Source organism: Nuphar pumila, chromosome 1 (assembly GCF_984573655.1).
Source record: "Nuphar pumila chromosome 1, dmNupPumi1.hap1.1, whole genome shotgun sequence".
Classification (NCBI taxonomy): domain Eukaryota; kingdom Viridiplantae; phylum Streptophyta; class Magnoliopsida; order Nymphaeales; family Nymphaeaceae; genus Nuphar; species Nuphar pumila.
Window position 1 is genome coordinate 28,980,037 of NC_143249.1, and position 20,214 is coordinate 29,000,250.

General features: G+C 40.1%; 1 protein-coding gene across 1 annotated transcript; it reads left to right on the top strand.

Annotated features, from left to right (window-relative positions):
• The first annotated feature begins 9,503 nt into the window (after positions 1-9,503).
• Positions 9,504-18,663, top strand: LOC149848523 (glucan endo-1,3-beta-glucosidase 14-like). The gene is made up of 4 exons (XM_089995873.1): positions 9,504-9,617; positions 14,592-15,634; positions 17,113-17,251; positions 18,225-18,663. Exons 1-3 carry the CDS (start codon positions 9,566-9,568, stop codon positions 17,161-17,163), a joined length of 1,146 nt encoding a protein of 381 aa, XP_089851999.1. The 5' UTR covers positions 9,504-9,565; the 3' UTR covers positions 17,164-17,251; positions 18,225-18,663.
• The last annotated feature ends 1,551 nt before the right edge of the window (positions 18,664-20,214 follow it).

Here is a 20,214-nt window from a genome sequence, read left to right on the forward strand (position 1 = left end):
TGGCAGGTCGGGTCGGGCAGACGGGTCGGCGGGTCGGGTTGGCGGGTTGACCCACCCGCCTAACCCGTTTATTAAACGGGTCAGCCGGGTTGGCGGGTTGGCATACCCCCAACCCGAACCCGACCTGTTTAATAAACGGGTTATGCGGGTCGACCCGTTTATTAAACGGGTTGGCTTAAGCCCAACCCGAACCCGCCTAAGAGGCGGGTTGGCGGGTCGTGTCAGAAATTGCTACCCCTAGGTGCTGGTGACCCCACCCGGGGTTTACCTTGATGAGAGCGGGCCCATTAAGTGACCTGGTTCTCCCCGAAGGTTCCTCGCCATAAAAAAAAAGTGAGGATTCCGGCTGTGCAATTTCAAGCAAGTTGCTATAACCACAATTACCAGAGTAAGAAGTTTCTGCGAGAACCGATGCATGAATCATAAAACATTTAGGGGGGAAGCAAGTAACAAACTACAACGGAAACAACTAGAAAATGACATAAAATACAGTTAAGGACTCGCTTTTTTTTTATCAAAAGTATTCATTGAAGTTTTAAAAAATAAAATCGTTTCTTTTAACATTAAAAAATCCATTAAATTTTCAATGTTAGTGAAGTTCATTTTCAATGTTTGGGATGAAGGCGTAGTTGTTGTTGTTGTTGTTGTAGTGAAGTTCATTTTCAATTCCAAAAGCAAATTTTTTATTGTCTTCTAACATTTTAACATTAAAAAGGCTTTGTTTGGGATCCAGACGCTGGGGTTACAGCTGTGGATTCCACATATGAAGTGAAAAACATGGATTTTAGCAATGTTATCAGTATAGGTATCGGCCTGTACCGTTTGGCCAACAATTCAGGTGAGTCGGCCTATACCGATACTCAAGTGAATCATTCTGATGTGTTAAAGCTATTAAAATAATAATTTTAAGTATTTTTTATATTTATTAAAAATTAGTCGATTCAGGGATGACGTGTATCGATTTTCTGCTGATACCATATGTATCGCCCGATATGCACTGATATTGGCAACATTCGATTTTAGTACTTCTCATAGCATTTGTTTGGGATGGTTTAATTATTCCTTTCCCAATTCCATTCTAATGAAAGGTGTTTGGGAAGGAAGACAATCAATCAATGCACCTTTACAACTGAATTAGTGGGTAGTTGAAAGCACCATAGGAATGGATGCCAGTGGGTGTGGATGATGCATTTTCAAGCTACCACCTCTCTATGGTGGTAGTTGATTTAAGGATCTGGAGGTGGCATTTCCTCTGCTAACACCCTTAAGGCCCTGTTTGGAAACTATTAGCTGGGATGGGAAATGGCATTTCAGGAAGTGGCATCTGCTTCCACCTCAATTTCATGCTTTAGTTTAAATACAATGCCACTTCTCATCTCAAATGCATCAACTCCCATCCCAGCTACCAGTTTCCAAACAGCCACTAGGTGGTAGTTTGACCAACTTTTTGCCAAATGCATCAACTCCTATCCAAGTTCCTAGATTCCAAACAGGCCTTAAATACCATTTGTCCATGCTCCCAAACAAAATCTGATGCTATGGATCCCACACTTCCACTCTGATGGTGCTCCGATCGTGGTAGGCTCCCAAACAGACCCTAAACTAGTCCCTACAATGCTGTGAGAGCACGGCAAGAAGCATGTAGGTGCACACTTCTTGAGTGAACTTTCGAGGTTTTAAGAAGCTTTCAGTAGCACCCATGAAGGGCATGACCTACAGCAGATACTGTCCATGGCCCATAAAATATGGTGACCTATTGAAGGAGCATGGCCAACATGTTCATACAACCAGACACATCTCATTCACACAGTATCATATAAGAGTTTACCATTCTTTTGGCAGGATAGGCACCGAAAGATATGGATTGTTGATGGAAGACGGTGGCGTAACGCTTACTTTTTGCTATCAACAAGACAGAGTTAGGTGATGGGACAACCCCACACGGAAATGAAGGGCAAAAAGTTGTGGTTAATTAAGTTCAAAAGTCTCATCACCACGTTGGCCATCCAAAGTTGCATGCTTTATGAACGAAACCTTCCCCTTGAGCACATGACAATAATGGCCTTTAATGAAGCCATCTACCATTAGGGCTGGGAAACGAGATGAGCCGCGCTCTTAAAAAGCTTTTTTGAACTTGCAAAATTGGCTTGCCTTGCACATAAACAAAAAAGGAGTCACACACGATTTTAACATGGTTCGGTGTAAAATCACCTACATCCACGATACTCCACTCAACACTTTTACGTGTGGAGTTTCCCACTATTTAAAGATATTACAGGATTGTCGACCACACATAGTCGATCTTCTGGTTTTTTCATTTGTTTACATTTGATATTACATTTGGTACTCGTAACCGAATTATCTTCTTGTTTAGTATTATCGATAATCTCTAGACTATCGCTAGTCTTGATCTCCTCCACATTTGCCTCACACGTGTTCCCTTCTAGAGTGTTCCATTTGACTCTATCGTAATCATCTGCAGGAGTCCCAGTATGCTCATCGATTGCACAATTGTCTCTACCAGAATCTCGTGTGAGAGTCCCATTATCGTGGTTTTGCTTGTAACCACATTTGATCATATTGGCACCTCTTATGAGAGTCTTGTGCCCAATATTATCTCTATTGTTAACAGTCCCCCTCAAACTAGTCACGGGCGGAGTAGAGAGACTCAGTTTGACTCAAAGATCAAGGAAGACAGTGTGCGACAAAGGTTTGGTAAGTTGCTTAGATGATGGCACATAACGATTAATAAAAATCCTGATGGCAACTTTCTCTCGAACAAAATGATAATCGATCTCAATATGCTTTATTTGAGAGTGAAACGCAGGCTTGATGGTGGTCTGAAGGGCCAAAACATTATCGCAAAGAGAACAGGTGGGTGACGGAGGAAAATGCCTAGGTCACGAAGAAGAAACGTAAGCCATATTAGTTCTGCAGTGGTAGAGGCCATCGATTGATATTCAGCCTCAGAGCTCGATCAAGCAACAGTGGGTTGCTTCTTAGCACTCAAGGAAATGCAATTTGTCCCAAGAAACGTGCAGAATCTGGAGGTGGAGCGGCGAGTGATGGGACAGTCAGCCCAATCAGTGTCAGAGAATGAATATAAGGATAGCAATTGGTTAGAGATAAGTCTGATGCCATGATCAATAGTACCATGAACGAACCGAAGGATCCGCTTAACCATTTGAAAATGATTGTTGGTGGGATGTTGTATAAACTCACTAACATAATTAACACTGAAGGAGAGGTCTAGATGAGTCATGGTAAGATATTGAAGGCTTCCGACAAGACTTCGATAAAATGTGGCATCCCAAAAAAGTAAATCTCCTTCCGATGTGCCACCAACATGAGCCACCATTGGAGTCGAAACAAGCTTGACACCAACCATTTGAACCTTGTCCAGAAGTTCATAGGCATAGCATGGTTGATTCAGGAAGAAACCCTCAGAGACTGATGTACTTTAATGCCCAAAAGATAATGCAAAAATCCAAGATCCTTCATAGCAAATTTTTGGCTCACCGTGTAGATGAATTAACAAAGAAACTGAGAATCATTGCCGGTCAAAATAATGTCTTCAACATAAAGGAGAACAATAGTAATTGTAGATCCGCTTTTACAAATAAATAGTGATGGGTCAACAACACTAGAAAAGAAGCCAAGAGAGAGTAGAAATATGTTGAACCAATCATACCACACCCAAGGGGCTTGCTTGAGGCCATAAAGCACTTTTTTAGGTTTGCAAACAAAATCAAGCCATTAAGGATCTAGAAAATCAGTAGGTTGTTCAAGAAACATTGTTTCATGCAAAAAGACATTCTTAACATCCAACTGACGGATATCTAAGAGATGAGCCAAGTCAAGAATGAGAACTGTGCGTATGGTGGCTGGCTTAATGACTGGAGAAAATGTTTCCAGGAAATCAATGCTCGGTATTTGATCAAAACCTCTGGTAACAAGACGAGCCTTGAGACATTCGACAGAGTCATCACTGTTAAGCTTGGTTTTATAAACCCACTCACACCGAATAATATGCATGTCGGGCTACTTAGGCACAAGTTTCCACGTGTCATTGAGATGAAGAGCACGCATTTCTTCAACCATAGCATCGCACCACCCATCATGAGCGAGGGCAGTCTTGAGATTCTTAGGTTCAAGCGGCATAGAGAGAGCAATAAAATATTTGGGATTAGGTTTGACTATACCATTCTGCATATGGGTAACCAAAGGATGGATTTGAAAACTCTAAGTGCTATAAAGTGTCGTGGGAGTAGTACCTGGTGGGGGAGTACAAGGAGGATAGACACATCACTGAGGATCCATAGTGGGGTGACTCGGCAGATGGGTTGGAGATAGGTCACAGGGCATAACCAAATCCTCATGGCTAGAGTCACATGTCACATTACAAGGATCAGGAGAGTAAGGCAACATGTGACCTTTATGGGCAGACCACTCGCCCAGACTCGTGAACTCACTGGTTTTGTTGTTAGCAGAAAACAAGAATTCAGGTTTGGAGTAGGAAAAGACATTTTCATCAAAAACAATGTGTCGTGAAGTATAGACCCATCTGATGGAAGGAAAGAGACATTGGTAGCTTTTAGAATGATCATTGTATCCCATAAAAACATATAGTAGCATTTTTTGTCAAATTTATTAGTTGCAAAATCCCGAAGATAGGGAAAACATCGACATCCAAAGACCCACAAACTCAAATAATTCGGTTTCTTTAGAAAACCTTTTTCATACAGGGTTTCCATAGATAAGGTTGGCGTAGGTAGCAGGTTGATGATCCATCTTGTCGTTAAGAAAGCTTCAACCCAGAATCAGATTGGCAAGTTAGCATGAAAGCGCATGGTTAACCCCAGTTCAGTGATGGACCAATGTTTTTGTTCATCCATGCCATTTTTTTCTGGAGTTTTCAAGCAACTTTTATTGTGAACAATCATGTTGGACTTCATATAAGTCCTAAGTTCATGACTTCTGAACTTAGCCCCTTCATCGGTTTGAAATTTCTTGACACGTTTTTCAAATTGAGTTTGAACATACTTATGAAACTCAATGAATTTTTTGCAGAGTTCAAATTTGTACCGTATGGAAAATATCCAAGAAAAATGAGAGTATTCATCAATAAAAATTATATAAAATCTAAACCCTTGATGAGAGGTAACAGGGGCGGGTCCCCATAAATCATAATGGATTTTGCCAAATAACTCCATGCAATGCTCATTAACTGAAAGAAAAGGTAGACTACTTATTTTTCTCATTTGGCAACTGGCACATATAGCACCTGTTGCTGATTTTAATGTTATTGAAATAAAATTATTTTTGTCCAAAAAATCAACCACTTGTGCATGTACATGCCCAAGTCTTTGATGTCAGTCCCAACTTGAGTGTCTAAAATGAGAGGAAAAGAAGGTTTTTTTATCATGGATCTTGTTCCTTGAGTTATCAAAGGCATACAGGTCTCCCACTCTACTCTCTATCGCCACCTGTTTGCCCGTCCTCTTGTTCTTAATCACAAAATCATCATATGTGAACTCAAATAAACATGGCATATCAAAAGTTAACTGACTGGCGGATATCAAATTATTTTTATGTCAAGAACAACCAAAACATATTCAATGAAAGAGAGTGGTTACCATTATCGAGTTGTGTGGTCCCAACATGAGTAATATCTAGTCTAACACCATTGTCGACCATAACTTTTTTGGATCCATAATACTTAGAATAGGTGTTGAGATTACCTAGGTTGGCAGTAATATGCGAGGTAGCTCCTGTGTCAGGAAACTATTCTTGATCTTGGCCATATGTTAGTTTCATGGCAGCAAGAGCCTGTGGAATGTCATCAGCTTGATAGGCATGGTTAAAACGATGCCAACAGTTAAGAGTACTATGATTCATTTTTCTGCAGATTTGGCATAACACTCCTTTTTCTTTTCTTGGATTGCCTTTAGGATTTGGAGGATTAAAACTAGATTTTGGTTTGTTCTGATTTAATCGGCTACCACCCTGGTCGGCCTAGACAAAGTCTCGTTCTTTTGAATTAAATTGTTATTTAGAGTTGGACCGATTTTTTTGATTGGTAAACTTCTGTCCAAAAAAGGCAGAGTTTTCATTGACACCTTCTTCATGAATGATACACATAGTTTCTCGCCCTTGAAGCAAACTGACCGCATCATCATACAATAGAATATGCAGTTTTAGCATAGTTGTAATAAAAGCATCATGTTCATGACCCAACCCATTGAGAAGCCAAAAAACCATAGTTTCATCTTCTACGGGCTTGCCAATGGCAGCAAGTTCATCACAATTTTTTTGAACCCATTGACATATTCATTTAGCATAGTTGTAATAAAAGCATCATGTTCATGACCCAACCCATTGAGAAGCCAAAAAACCATAGTTTCATCTTCTACGGGCTTGCCAATGGCAGCAAGTTCATCACAAATTTTTTTGAACCCATTGACATATTCATTTACCGAGAGATTTTTTTTCTCGTATGATTTCAGCTTTTGGGTTAAGAGAAATTCTCTTTCTTTAGAGACATGAACGAAGGCCTTAATGAGAGTATTTCATACCTCACTTGACGTTTGGGGACCAACGACGAGACCCAACACTTTCTCGGAGAGAGTGCATGTGATCCATCCTCATAGCAGCCTATCTGATTTCCTCCAAGCAACAAAATCTGGATTTGAGACTCCATCAATGGTCTATGTTGAAATGAAAGTTTCTCCATCAATGAAGTCAATCATGTCTTGGCTCTTAATGAGCCCAAGCAACTGTGTTTTCCACAAAAGAAAACTCGAGTGGTTAAGTTTGATGGTGACAAAATTTGCCACATTCAGATTAAAGGGATATGGGAACTTGATAGAGCAATCGCTGGAGATTGACGCTATTGAAAGAAGAATTCTGATAAAACGGGATGCAAGATGGATCTGATACCATAAACAAAAAAAAAATCACACACGATTTTAGCGTGGTTCGGTGTAAAATCACCTACATCCACGATACTCCAACACTTTTACATGTGGAGTTTTCCACTATTTAAAGATATTACAGGATTGTCGACCACACATAGTTGATCTCCTAATTTTTTCATTTGTTTACATTTGATATTACATTTGGAATTATCATCTTGTTTAGTATTATCGATAATCTCTAGATTATCGCTAGTCTTGATCTCCTTCACATTAATTTGCCTCACACGTGTTCCCTTCTAGAATGTTCCATTTGACTCTATTGTAATCATCTGCAGGAGCCCCAGTATGCTCTTCGGTTGCACATTTGTCTCTACCAGAATCTCGTGTGAGAGTCTCATTATCGTGAGTCCCATTATCGTGGTTTTGCTTGTAACCACATTAGATCATATCGGCACCTCTTATGAGAGTCATGTGCCCAATATTATCTCTATTGTTAACAGCATGTTAAGTCATAAAAGAAACATATTTTAGATATATTTCATATCGTGTGATGTAGTATACTATAAATAGTCAAAGTGTTTGGCTTGCAAGCAATAGGTTTAGAATCCAAATCCCATCTTTGAAGCAGTACATTTTTTTTATAACTGAGTCAACTTCAGTTTGTCTCAATAGGCTGAAGAGTCCAAATTCCATTATTATCATCTTTAAAACTTTATATTTCTTAAATGAGCCAGTTCGTTCCTATATCTAATCTTTGTGAGATCTTCAATATTATATCAAGGGTGCACTTTTTCTTTTGAAAGGCAAGTTGGGGTTAGGCCGACCCTTACCAGTTATGCAACTGTACCATTGGGTTTTGAACCTGCAACGTCCCAACACAAGGTGACGTACACTAGCTGCTCCTACCAAAAAAGCAGAGCCCCTCAGAGTATAATGAATCAGTATAGCCATCTTTCCTCTAACACAGCAATGTTATTTCAATCAGCATTTTAAAATAAAAAAGAAAAAAATCAGCTCGTTTTAGCTTTAAGCTTCATGACTCAACACAGAAATAAGCTGAAGTTTAACCCCTCAAATTCCGCTTCGTGGTTAATCAACAGATAGAAGGAGAGAGAGAGAGAACATAGTCTCCCTGCCCCGCCCGGCCCGTATTCCAACAGCTTCCAGCCGGACGTTCTCTCCCTGAAACCGGAATCCTCCTAGGGAGAGAGCAGTTCTTCTTCTTTTTTTTACAGGGCTCCATTTTTTTTAACATGGAAAGGTCGGTTTTTTAACTTGAAAGGGTAAAATAGGGATGCACTCTCCCCGTTTTTCTCTACCCATTTTCACCGGATCTGGTACCTCTTCCTGGAACCGAACTCCAAAAAAGAGACGTAAATTCTTTTTGCTCTTTGCCTTTTCGGTGGTGCTTTCGATGACGTGTCGGCCACGTCATTAAAGATTCGATCTACGTGGATGGCCGTCAGCAGCCGTAAAGGTTTCCGCCCGCCGCGCCGGACTCTGGAAGTAACAGCGTTTACGTCTTCCTGACATCAACCGTTATGTCAACTCGAACGTTAATGAAGTTGCTGTCCGTTGTTGGATTTGGACTTTGAATGACGAAACTGACCTTATCTCGGTCTCGTTCGACGGGCAACATTAGTCAAAGCCAAAAGCCGGCTTGGAAGTTTAGCCAATAGTCAAAGCAGAAAACCCAAAATGCCCTTCAGATAGTTTAAAATGGCAATCAATCATCCTCAAATGGAGAATTACCTACCGTATAAGGATGTAACAATGTCAAAAAGAGAGGGGGAGTGTTTTATACGTTTCATATATACTGATATTTTGATGTAAGTTTCACAAGAAAATCTTTCAAAATAATTAAAGATTTTTTTTTGTGTTTTTTTGAGGATATCAGAATTGTGGCTTTGGTTGAGGTGGGGAATTCCTAGAATTTGTAGAGACAGAAGCATAGTTGTTTGTGGCTCAGCTTCTAGTTCATTCAAATTGGATTTATAACCGGAAGAAACCGCACCCAATATGAAGACCTGACCGTGCTAACTCAGCCTGCCGTACCTATGGTCATCGCATCGTTAGGGTAAAACTTCAAGGCTACGACCCTGACTCGGGGCCTATGTTACGCATTATAAATTTTTAACTCGACTTCAATAACCTCGCAAAGTCGCGCGAAGTATATTTTAAATAATCTTACATCATATAATATATTATTAGATGATAGAACAAATGATGGAAGCGTTTAATTGCAAGCAATATGTCTAGAGATTGAATCTTATTTCTTTCTACTTAAAACAATGTGTTTTATTTTTTAATCTTAATGCTTCCAATGATTGGATTTTTTCTAGTAAACAAGCCAACCGGAGCTGCGGCTCGTCATGAGCTTGAACGCATGATGAGTAGTCAACACATTTGTCATTTTCTTAAAAATGAGGATATGGAAGTCGTTTCGTCTTTGCCGCCAGCGGTGGAGCGGTATGAACGAGGGAAGGGACGGCGGCTCGAACTCTGACACGTGTCGGTGTGGTGGATGGGAGGGTTCGCAAGGATTGCCCTGTATAAAAGCCCGAAGCGTCCGCCCTTTTCCCCCTCCCCTCCTTCCGGCCGATAAAGAGACTCTTCCTCCTCCTCTTCCAGAAGAGCACACGTACCGAATGGCACGTGCGACGCGGCTCTGCTACTATTACGCCTGCATCTTGCTCGCAGGTACGGACGTCTCTCTCTCTCTCTCTCTCTCTCTCTCTCTCTCTCTCTCTCTCTCTCTCTCTCTCTCTTTTCTCTTGTGCTTTCTTTATTTGTTTTGGCTTTTGTTCTTGTTCAGTTCATGGGTTCAACATTTTGTTGATTTTCATGAGTGGTAATGTTGAATTACTTTCGGCTCTCTCTCTCTCTCTCTCTCTCTCTCTCTCTCTCTCTCTCTCTCTCTCTCTCTCGGCGGTTCTACTGGAAATTTTTCACTTATTAGGAATTTAATCGGTGGAAGAAATAGTGAAAACGTGTAACAAGTAATTTTTGCTCATTTTCTGGCGTAATTAATCAGTCGAAGATTGGGAAAAGAAAGAACATGTGTTTCTTTTTTCCTTTTTTTGTTCTGATTTTTAAATACCTAAAAAGATGAAAAATTTGGTGATTTTTTTAATGGAATCTGGTGAGCTTCTGATGGATTTTTTAGTGAAAATGATTTGTTTTTAGCATGTTGATTTGTGGATGAAACTGCGTTTTTAGATTTTTTTTTTTAAATGTTTCCAAGTAAATCTGTCAATTCCAAATGTAAATTGTAAGTGCTGAGGAGAATTCTGTTTTTTTATGTTAATTTAGAGGTTAAAACGCGTTTTGCATTGATTTCGTTGATTTTCTGCTGTTTATTTCCTGGATCTTGAGCCAGCGAATGCAGAGTTGGAGATTCTTGTGAATTCTGGAATGAGTGAGGAAGAAATTAGAGTAAAACAAGTGATGAATTGTTCGAAATTTCCTTTCTTTCGCTTTTATGGTGAATTAGTTGGAAAGGGAATTTTTGTAATCGTTTCGTGTGAGATCTCGTACATTACAAATGGAAATTGTAAGTATATAAAAATCCTTTTTGTGTCTATCTCTAGGAGAAAAAGGCATTCTGAGGAATTTTGGTATTTTTTCTATAAAAATAGTTGTCATCTCAAGTGAGTGAAGACAGGACTTGAGCTCTTCTAGTAATTTAGAATTAGATTTCATTCGTTCCGGAAATGAAGGAGAGAGGTCATTGCGAGAATCTAGATTTCAGAAATTTGTGTATTTTGCAAGATTTTCGGTATCTTTTTGTAAAACTCAGTTATTGATCTGGATATTAAATGATCCTAAATAGAGAATTTCAGATATCACGATTTATAAAAAAGAAAAAAAAACTAGCAATTTGGTGGTCAAGTTTCCGTATTTCAGGGTTTTTCTTTATTTTCAGGAAGGATTAAGAAGAATGAGTAATAACCGCGTTGCTGAAAGCAAGAGAAACTTCAAAAACAGGAAAAAACGAAAAAAAGGAGTGCTGAAAATTCACGTTTGTAGAAGTTTGATACATCAAGAGATCGTGATATGTGACAAGATTTTTATTATGTTTTTCAGCGTTTGTTCTTCTGGTCATTACTGCAATGAAGAAAACGGAAATTTCATCATTTTTTAGCAAAATCCATGTTCTTGAATCTTCAAAAGTTGCTCTGTCCTTTTCCCATGGCCTTTTGCATTCATACGGGAATTTGGATCTGTTCTTCTGAAACGTGACATTTTTTGTATAGAAATGACCCTGAGTACCACATTTTGTCCTTGGGGACGAAAGTGTTTGGATGCACTCACCTATGTAGCTCGTGTTCGGCTTGTAAAGCGCTTGAGTTCGCTTAAAATAGACTTGACAAGTCGAGCATGAACAATGAATGTTCGGTTCAGCTTGGCTCGGCTTGTATATGCTCGTTAATTAGTAATGAATATTTTACATACATTTCATATCAGACAATGCAGATGAAGTGTTTTGCTTACAAACAATAAGTTCAGAGTTCAAATCCTATTGCTTACAGCTTTGAAACAGTGACCTCAAGCTGGGCTTAGTTCTGTTATTTTCATTTTAAAAACTGTACTCTTTTTAATAAGCCAGCTCAAACTCAGCTCATTTAACTCAAGCTTGCCATGAGCTCAAGCTGGGAACGGCTGTGTAGAAAAACGAGCTGAGCTTGAACATCCTCTGTTTAATTCGTTCAGCTTTTTTACCAGCCCTAATCACAGGTGTATTTGTTGGATAAGAATCAAATTTTGGATCATATTGTTTTTGAGACTTGAAATTTAAGTGCCTCATGGACTGTTCATTTGTTCAAGTTCTTCAAATTTTTCAATATTGATAGTTTGGATGCATCATATGCCGTTTTTTTTTTAATCTATTGAAAAAAATCGCTTATACATCACATTATATAAATTGTGTAGCTTATATATTCTTAGATTTTGATGACAAAAACATCAAAATATGTAAAATAGATGGCAGTTTCCAAACATATAGTACTTTCAGTTGGAGTAATTGGTCTTCCCTTCTCGCTTTGTATATGGACTCGGTATGGACCATATTTTATTTTTTGATGTTTTTTTTTACATGTTTTGTAAACCAAACCTTACATATGTGATTTTTGTAGGTTTTTTAGTGGAGAACATCTATTAAATGAGGAATTTCTTATGTTAAATAAGGTTTTAAAAAAAAAACTAAAAAATCAATGATCTATTTGAACCAAAACTTTCCAACAAAAAATTGCAGTTCTCTCATCAAAACAATTTGATTCAAAACATTTTATCTAGTAAATATAAAGATATCTAGATCTTCATAATAAACACAAAACACCTGGATGACTTTTAGAAATGGAAGATAGCGATTTGAATACAACGGATCGGAACGAAGTTACTCCTGCCGGTTGACTGGACCTAGTTAATTTTTTTTTATATAGGCAAACTGGGGTTAGTCCGACGACTCCCACCAGTTATACAAGGTATCATTGGGTTTTAAACTTGCCACGTCTCAACACAAAGTGACGTGCACTAACTGCTCCAAAACAACTGGCATAGACGTAGATTTATTCTGGAGAAGGGTTGCAAGTAGGGATGCATAATGAGCTGAGCCACCTCGGGCTGGACCCGTTTAAGTTTGGCTCAAACTGAAAATTAAAGTAAATGAGCTGAGCTTGAACAGGCAGTCCAGCTAGGATAAGGTCGGTAAGCCTGATTAATTAAGCTCGTCTCACATAGTTATATAAAAAATTAGATTTTATATATGTAGTACTTTTTCATAACATGGTCATAAAATGGGGTCTTACCATAATGGATAAGTCATTGGTTTTCTTTGGTAGTGTGGGTTTAAGTCCCACCTGACTTTCTCTTTTTAAAAAATGCTTTTGACATAAATTTCAAAAACTTTGAAAACCTTTTTAAATTAAAGGTATTCAGATCGAGCTAAGCCCAGTTTTTCTTCTCGAGCCAAGCCGAGCCAGCTCAAGCTCAGCTTGTATGCATCCCTAGTAGCAGGGTTGAACGTTACAGCAGCCAGCTTTCTGGACTAACTTTTCCCATTTACTTTTGCGTGAAAGGATCTTTTTTCCTAAGATGGTATACACCAGTGGGCACTATGGTCCAAGGCAGTGGGTGCATATTAGCACCCACCTGTGGGGACAGGTGCAGCTCCTTCCGTTGAACTCCGAAGTGTAATCTACAAGGCTTCCTGATCCATGGACCCATTTCCCTCGTCGACAAAGCTAGGTGCCAGCTATGGCATCGAATATTGCTTTTCTATTACTTTTCTTGTAGAACTAGCAATCATATCGACCTTTATGCTTGATTAGTGCATTCTTAGTATCAATATTCATTATTGGGGAGTGATTGTGCTACCCCCTAATCATGCATCTTGAATGAGATCATCATCTTAGAGTGATGGGGAATCCATGGTTATAGAGAAACATGGCCGACACTAGCGATTGATTTGAACATCGAAACTTCGGAGATGATGGGCTCATCCAGCTGATATGAGCATATGACCACACTGTTTTATGTGATCACATGGGATGAAGCCATCTAAAACATGGTATTACGTGGGCTTCATAGTTTTTGTGAGATGTGAGGTCAAAAGCGCGCGGGGGGGGGGGGGGCAGGGCAAGAGGATTGTGCATGATGTAGGGTAGTTGGTTTGTGGTTTGTCCTTTTTTTATTATATGTAACACCACAAGGAGCGTCGGGTGTAAATAACAAGAAGATTGGGCAGAAGGTAGGTTAATTGGTTGTAGTTTGTTCGTGTTTCTAGCCATTTGGTGGAGGCCTTTATCAATGATGTCATGATCTTATCCTCTACAATGTATTCTTCTTGTCATTCTTTGAAACTAATTAATGAATATGCTCTGGGTCGACCACCTTTTCTCAACCATGACAGAACTCATTGAGAATTATTTAGTTTTTCGAAGCTTAGCAATCATATGAACAGATTGGTTGCTATGAAATTTGTAGGTTATGTAGGAACTATAGTAATGTATGTGGATCCAACAAGATCCAACTTCTCTGGTTGATTGAACTAGTTTAACCATAAAAAAAAGAGGAGGAAGAGATCCCTTTGAACTATGAAGCTCCCAACGTAGTTAAAGACCTTTAGTGGTGAAAACAGATAAAAAATATTTTTTTTTGGAAAATAATAACAGATATTGAAAAAAATGATTTTAGATAGTAGGACATGGATTTTAGCATTTGTATGTTAAGTTTGCTTGGAGTGGTGCCACAACAAACTGTTTATCAATTACGAAACTTTTCTTCCCAATGCTTGTATATGTATTTTTTTATCTACTATTAGCTAAACCTGTTAACATCAGCCCACAAGGGATCGGCTCATCTGATAGGGTGACTTGTGAATGTCACCAAGTTGACAGGATCATGTCGCAAGTTTGAAACTCATGGAGAATGTCCCTTGCTGCAAGGTCAAGCAACTTCAAAGGTTTTAGTATTCCCTGTATTTCCAAGAGAAAAGAATCGCCCAATTCACTGCAAATGATTAGTTTCTCATATTGCTTGCACCTTCCTTAGCCAAATTGAACTCTTTGGTACATGCTATTAGCTAAACGAGCTTATTAAGTTCTCTCTCTCTCTCTCTCCTTTGTCCATCCATAGTGCTCATGACTACTGTGCTTGTTTCTTCCGTTTGCAAAGGTGCATTGTTCCAGCAGGCAGAGAGCCTCGGGGTGGGCATAAACTACGGGCAGATCGCCAACAACCTGCCGCCCCCGACCCGCGTCGCCGCCCTCCTCCGATCCATCAACGTCCGCAAGGTGAAGCTCTACGACGCCGACCCCAACGTCCTCCGCGCCTTCGCCAGCACCGGCGTCGAGTTCGTCGTCGGCATCGGCAACGAGCTCGTCGCCAAGATGACCGACCCTTCCCTCGCCGTCGCCTGGGTCCAGCTCAACATCCGCCCCTTCCTCCCCGACACCCTCATCTCCTGCATCACCGTCGGCAACGAGGTCTTCTCCGGCAACGACACCGCCCTCATGGCCAACCTCCTCCCGGCGATGCAGAACATCCACTCGGCCCTCTCCACCCTCGGCCTCGACGGCCAAGTAACCGTCACCACCGCCCACTCCCTCACTGTCCTCTCCTCCTCCTACCCACCTTCCTCCGGCGCTTTCCGCCAGGAGCTCGCCGGATACATCCAACCCTTGCTGAACTTCCACGCCCAGACCAACTCCCCTTTCCTGATTAACGTCTACCCTTACTTCGCCTACAAGGGAAACCCGAGCGTGGTCCCCCTCGAGTACGTCCTCTTCCTGCCGAATAAGGGCATCGTCGACCCTGTTTCCAACCTGCATTACGATAACATGTTCTACGCCCAGATCGACGCCGTCTACGCCGCGCTCGCGGCGATGGGCCGGCCGGAGTTGCAGGTGAGGATCTCGGAGACGGGGTGGCCGTCGAAAGGGGACCCCGACGAGGCTGGGGCGACACCGGAGAACGCCAGGATCTATAACGGGAACCTGTTGAAGAGGATCGAGGTGAAGCAGGGGACGCCGCTGAAGCCGTCCGTGCCGTTGGATACGTACGTGTTTGCTCTGTTCAATGAGGACCTGAAGCCCGGGCCGACCTCTGAGAGGAACTATGGATTGTTCCATCCGGATGCCACGCCGGTTTATCACATTGGGCTCAATGGGGTTCTTGATGGAGGATATTCAGGAGGGGCAGTGGGGACGAGGAGCCAGGTAAATTTGATTACTCGGACCATAGTTACCCCGAAGTTGGCTGAGGAAGCGGGAAAGTTTTAGGGGACGTTCGGTTGGATCATTCAGAGTTCTAATAGCCTGAAATCTCATATTCAACCGAACATGAGATTTCAGGCAACCCGTGAGATTCTAAGGGGACGTTGGGTTGGATAATTCAGAATAGCTTTTTCAAGGGAACCTGAGAAAGCCATTAGATTCAGAATGATTTAAAATCATTCTATTCTAAATCCCGTCGAGTTGAGGCGCCCCAAAGTATCCTAAATATCACGGGTTGCCCTGGGATTTAGAATCTATCCCGTTGAGTTGAGGCACCCGAACGTACCCTTAGTTTCTCTAAATTTGAAAAACTCTCTTTTAGAATATGAAAAACTCGATTCCTTTAGTGAGAAACCTCACTAGGCTTTTTAAATCGATTCTCTTGGACTTAAAGTTTTCATTTTCCTTTTTGTCAATTCCCAAATGGGTTGGATTGAGGTAGAGAAATTTGTAAAATTTGGCTGTCTCAAATCCAAACCCATGGACTCCCCCAATGTGTTTTGGGATCCAAAACCCGTCCCAGTTTGCATACCTAATTTCCACTCACTGATCCTTTCACTTTCTCTTCTCTGATTTTCATATTAAAAAATTGATAATTTCTTTAGTAACAAGCTTGTATATTGGTTTTATATTTGTATTCATCTCATTTTTTATTTGCTTTCATCTGCCCTTCACATAGGGGTATCAACCGGCTTGGTTTATCCGGACCCAATTCAAACCAAACCCTATAGGGTCCAGGTATGATGATAAATAAGAAGACCCGAGTCAGGACCCGAAAGTCTGATTAATACATGAACCCAGGTATAGTTTGTGAAATGTTATACCAGACCAGGACCTGCTCTGAATTTCGATTGGGACCTGTAATTTTTCAATGTAAAAATGATAGAAATTATGGTTTTATCAGGTATGGTCCGGGTTTGGTTCATGTAGTTCTTATTGGGTTCGGGTATGGTTTTTCTTATAGTGGACCTGATTAGACTGGGTTCGGACTTGATACCATACCCAAAATCTGGTTCAAGTCTGGTTCCACTTGGGTCCTAACCAAACCCAACCCCTTGACACCCCTACCTTCATACTGCTTTTTATATGTTTGATTTATCTTTCTTCATGCATTTGCATAATCACTTGATAACAGTGTTCCGCTTCCCACTTCATACTACTTTTTAAGACTCGCTTTCCCACTTCAGCGTCTCGTGTCCATTTTGTCTCTGTCTTCTGGTAACTATGGTCTGAACAGTTTGCTGCTGCTTTGTTGTTGTTGTTGTTGGTAAAGGAAAAATTTGGATTTTCGTGGCTTGGTTTTAATATGATTTTTTTGGTGGTCACGTTATTAGTATGCTTTCTTTGTTAGACAGGGTTTGTAGGTGGGGCTGTTCTTAAACAGATCTTATAATATTTTTTAACTTTGGAGCTTCTTGCAGATGATTCAGATTTTGGGTTTTTTGAGCATTGTGCTTATCCTGATAATGTGAGCTCAAGGATGTTGATGGGTTGCCGATGGAGGAGCTTCAAAGATCATTGACATGGGGCCCGTAATTTCTGTTCAAGAGTTCTCTGCTGGTGAGTTCCTGCACTCTGTTTCTTGGTTAATTGTATTAATGATTTATAAGTTTCTATTCTTGCTCATGGATACATTGCTTGCTCTATTTGCTCATGGATTCAAAATATTAAGAAATTCCTTCTTTCCGCTTAGGGCAGCAAGGAATTTTCCATCATTCACTTTGGCATTCTTAAGGGAACACGGATCCCATCCATAGTGACCAATATAGCGAGATTTTCATAAATCTTGCGATAATATCGTGAGAAATTGATTGAAAGTTTTAAATAGCAATTTCTCACGAGATTTTCAAAATATTGCAAGATTTATGAAAAAACATAAATAACGCAATTTAAACATGATATTTACGTTTTAAACAGCTATTTATCATGAAAAACCCATGTATTTTTATTTTATAATAATTTTTATTAATATTTTCTTATAAAAAATATTTTTTAAATTTATTTTTTATTGCCAAGATTTTGCCAAAAAATTTTGTGAGATTTATGAAAAATTTTCAATTTCTCACAAGTTTTTGAAAAATGAGATTTTGCAGAAAAAACGTTTGTCACTATGGTTCCATCATACATTCAATCCTAACCATCCAGCAGAATCATCTAACTGTTGATTGGATGGCTAGGATTGAATGTATGATGGAAACCATCCCATTTCAAATGATGGTATCCGCGTTCTTCTTAGAGTGCGTTTGCATTTCTGCGGAATACAAATCTGACCACCCCCCACAGGACATGAATCCGTGGGAAGGGGGTCCAGCGTGTAAAATGAGAGCTGCTTTCAGCATGTTTGCGTTGCATTGTGGAGCCCGCAAAAATGGCATGGGCGCCTATGCATTTCTGTGGAAACTGCCCACTTTCCACGCATTAATGCAAACGTGATGAAATCTAGTAATATCTCGAGGTTGGTAAAGAGAACTGGAGACGGCAGTCTTCTTCTTGGGCTTCGGTTATTGATATCTTGTCTTGATTTCAAATGAAGGTCAAAAAGATTATGTGGGAAGTCGGCATCGTAAAACGAAGCATCTGCTGCGTGGAAATCTTTGGCTGGGTTGGTTTTGTTTTTCTATAGGATGCTGCTCTATAGAAAACCACAATGTGCTCAATGCCTGCAAATCCGTTCATTCCACGTTGATCAAAGCTTCGTCATTGAGATAAGTTTGGCATTCAAACGCCTGCTGTATGGTCCTCTGTGGAGCGGCGTCCTATAGAAACACAACTCTTCTACAGGGCAGACTACCAACCTGCTCTATAGAAAATGAGTTTATAGTAGCTTCGTAGATTATATTTAACCGAGCTGATGAGGATGTCGGCCGAAATTCGTCTGTGGTGAAGAGTTTGTATTTGTTGTTCTTTGATTCTTTATTGGAAGAAACAGAAGTGGGACTATAATTAATCGACTGATTATTTATTTGTTTACCTATTTTATTCCTTGAGCGGTGGGTCCCCTCTAGGTCATCTGGCATGATTATGAATATGGGACTGAAAGGTGCAAACGGATGGTGTTTGGACGGATCTTCGCTCTGAATACCGTCTCACTCTTTATTTTCAGATATGGGTTTCTTGAAATATGATCCAAGATATTCAGATTGGACTCAGACTTCACAGATTCGGATTGTTTTCTGGTTGGGATCAACATTTTAACGGTCTTAGTTTAATGGATCCAGTATTACCATGTATATTTTGGACCTGAATACAACTCCACACTATCAGATTTTATTAGGATTCGGATTCAGATGCAAGTCTGGTGCACAAAACTTCAGATTTGGATCTGGCATGATCTGGTTCATAACTGATCTATTTGTGCCCCTATGTGAAAGGCTTTATTTTTTCTTATTGTTAGTCAAGCTGGGGTTAGGCTGACCCCTACATGTTCATTAACCCAATATTTGATTTGATTTACACAAGAATTACCCTTCTGTCAATGGGTGCCTGGAGTGATTTTTTCAAGTCTTGGTCATTCCCCTCTCGTTAACTGTGCTACGTTTTTAACCAAAAAAAAAAAAAAACGCTCTACATTAGCTATAACTAATGATAACCTTATCAAAATTGTACAAAATATGTAACAACTCTATAGGCAACCCTTGCCTTCTAAGGCTTATGATACTCAGTGGTAGACGTTTATTCAGCTTGTTTCTATGATAACTTTCTCTTGCAGTCTCGAATTGTTTAGGATTTTAGACCATCTACATCATTCCTTATTCATCAACTTGCCTTCGTGGGAAAAGCACCCTGCTACCTCTATATGACCTTCTGAAGTGTGTGTCTTATACCCCATATATCATTTGTTTTAGAAGATGCTTTGAATGTTAACCTTAACCCATTTCCTGTGAGTGGGTCCTACTATAGTAGGCGCCTTCATCAAGCTGCCACTGGGTGTTCGAAATGCTTGAGCATGTACATTACCTGTTTTTGTACTTCTTAAATCACTTCCTTTGTTACCTAGCAACCCCTTCAAATATTGCCTTTTGTTTTCCTCCATATTATGAAAATCATAACATGGTAGGCAATATACCCAGCTTGTTTGTATATCTTTTTCCTAGAATTTCCTAGCTATCCTCCTGACCAAGTCGTCGTTTTCAATGCCTTCCAAATAGGTTGGGTAATGATTTTCATATATGAGTCGCCCAAGGGCATCTTAGGAATAAATGATTGTTTGTTTCTTTTTCTCTTGTGCATAGTTCACACCTACTTAGCATTTGATAACCCAACTTTTGCAAGTGATTTTGATTAAGCAACTTCCCTTCGATAGGGAATCTCAAGGTAATTGTTGCTCGTGGAGAGGCTTTGTTAATCTACCACCGTATCCCATGTGGTAATCGGGGTCCTGTGCCAAGCTGAAGGCATAGGTTTGAATCCCTCTGCCACATGACTTAAGAGATATCTAGTAAGGGTCTGCCTAACCCCAACTGGACTTTCAAAGTAAAAAATAGAGGGGCTTTGTTATTCTAAACTTTCTTGTATACCTGAAC

What these genes read in the sequence shown, in the direction of transcription:
- LOC149848523 (XM_089995873.1), top strand. Translation starts at nt 9,566, where the DNA reads ATGGCACGTGCGACGCGGCTCTGCTACTATTACGCCTGCATCTTGCTC. An exon ending in CGCCTGCATCTTGCTCGCAG is followed by an intron (nt 9,618 to 14,591) that starts GTACGGACGTCT and finishes CCGTTTGCAAAG; the next exon opens with GTGCATTGTTCCAGCAGGCA. An exon ending in CAGTGGGGACGAGGAGCCAG is followed by an intron (nt 15,635 to 17,112) that starts GTAAATTTGATT and finishes AGCTTCTTGCAG; the next exon opens with ATGATTCAGATTTTGGGTTT.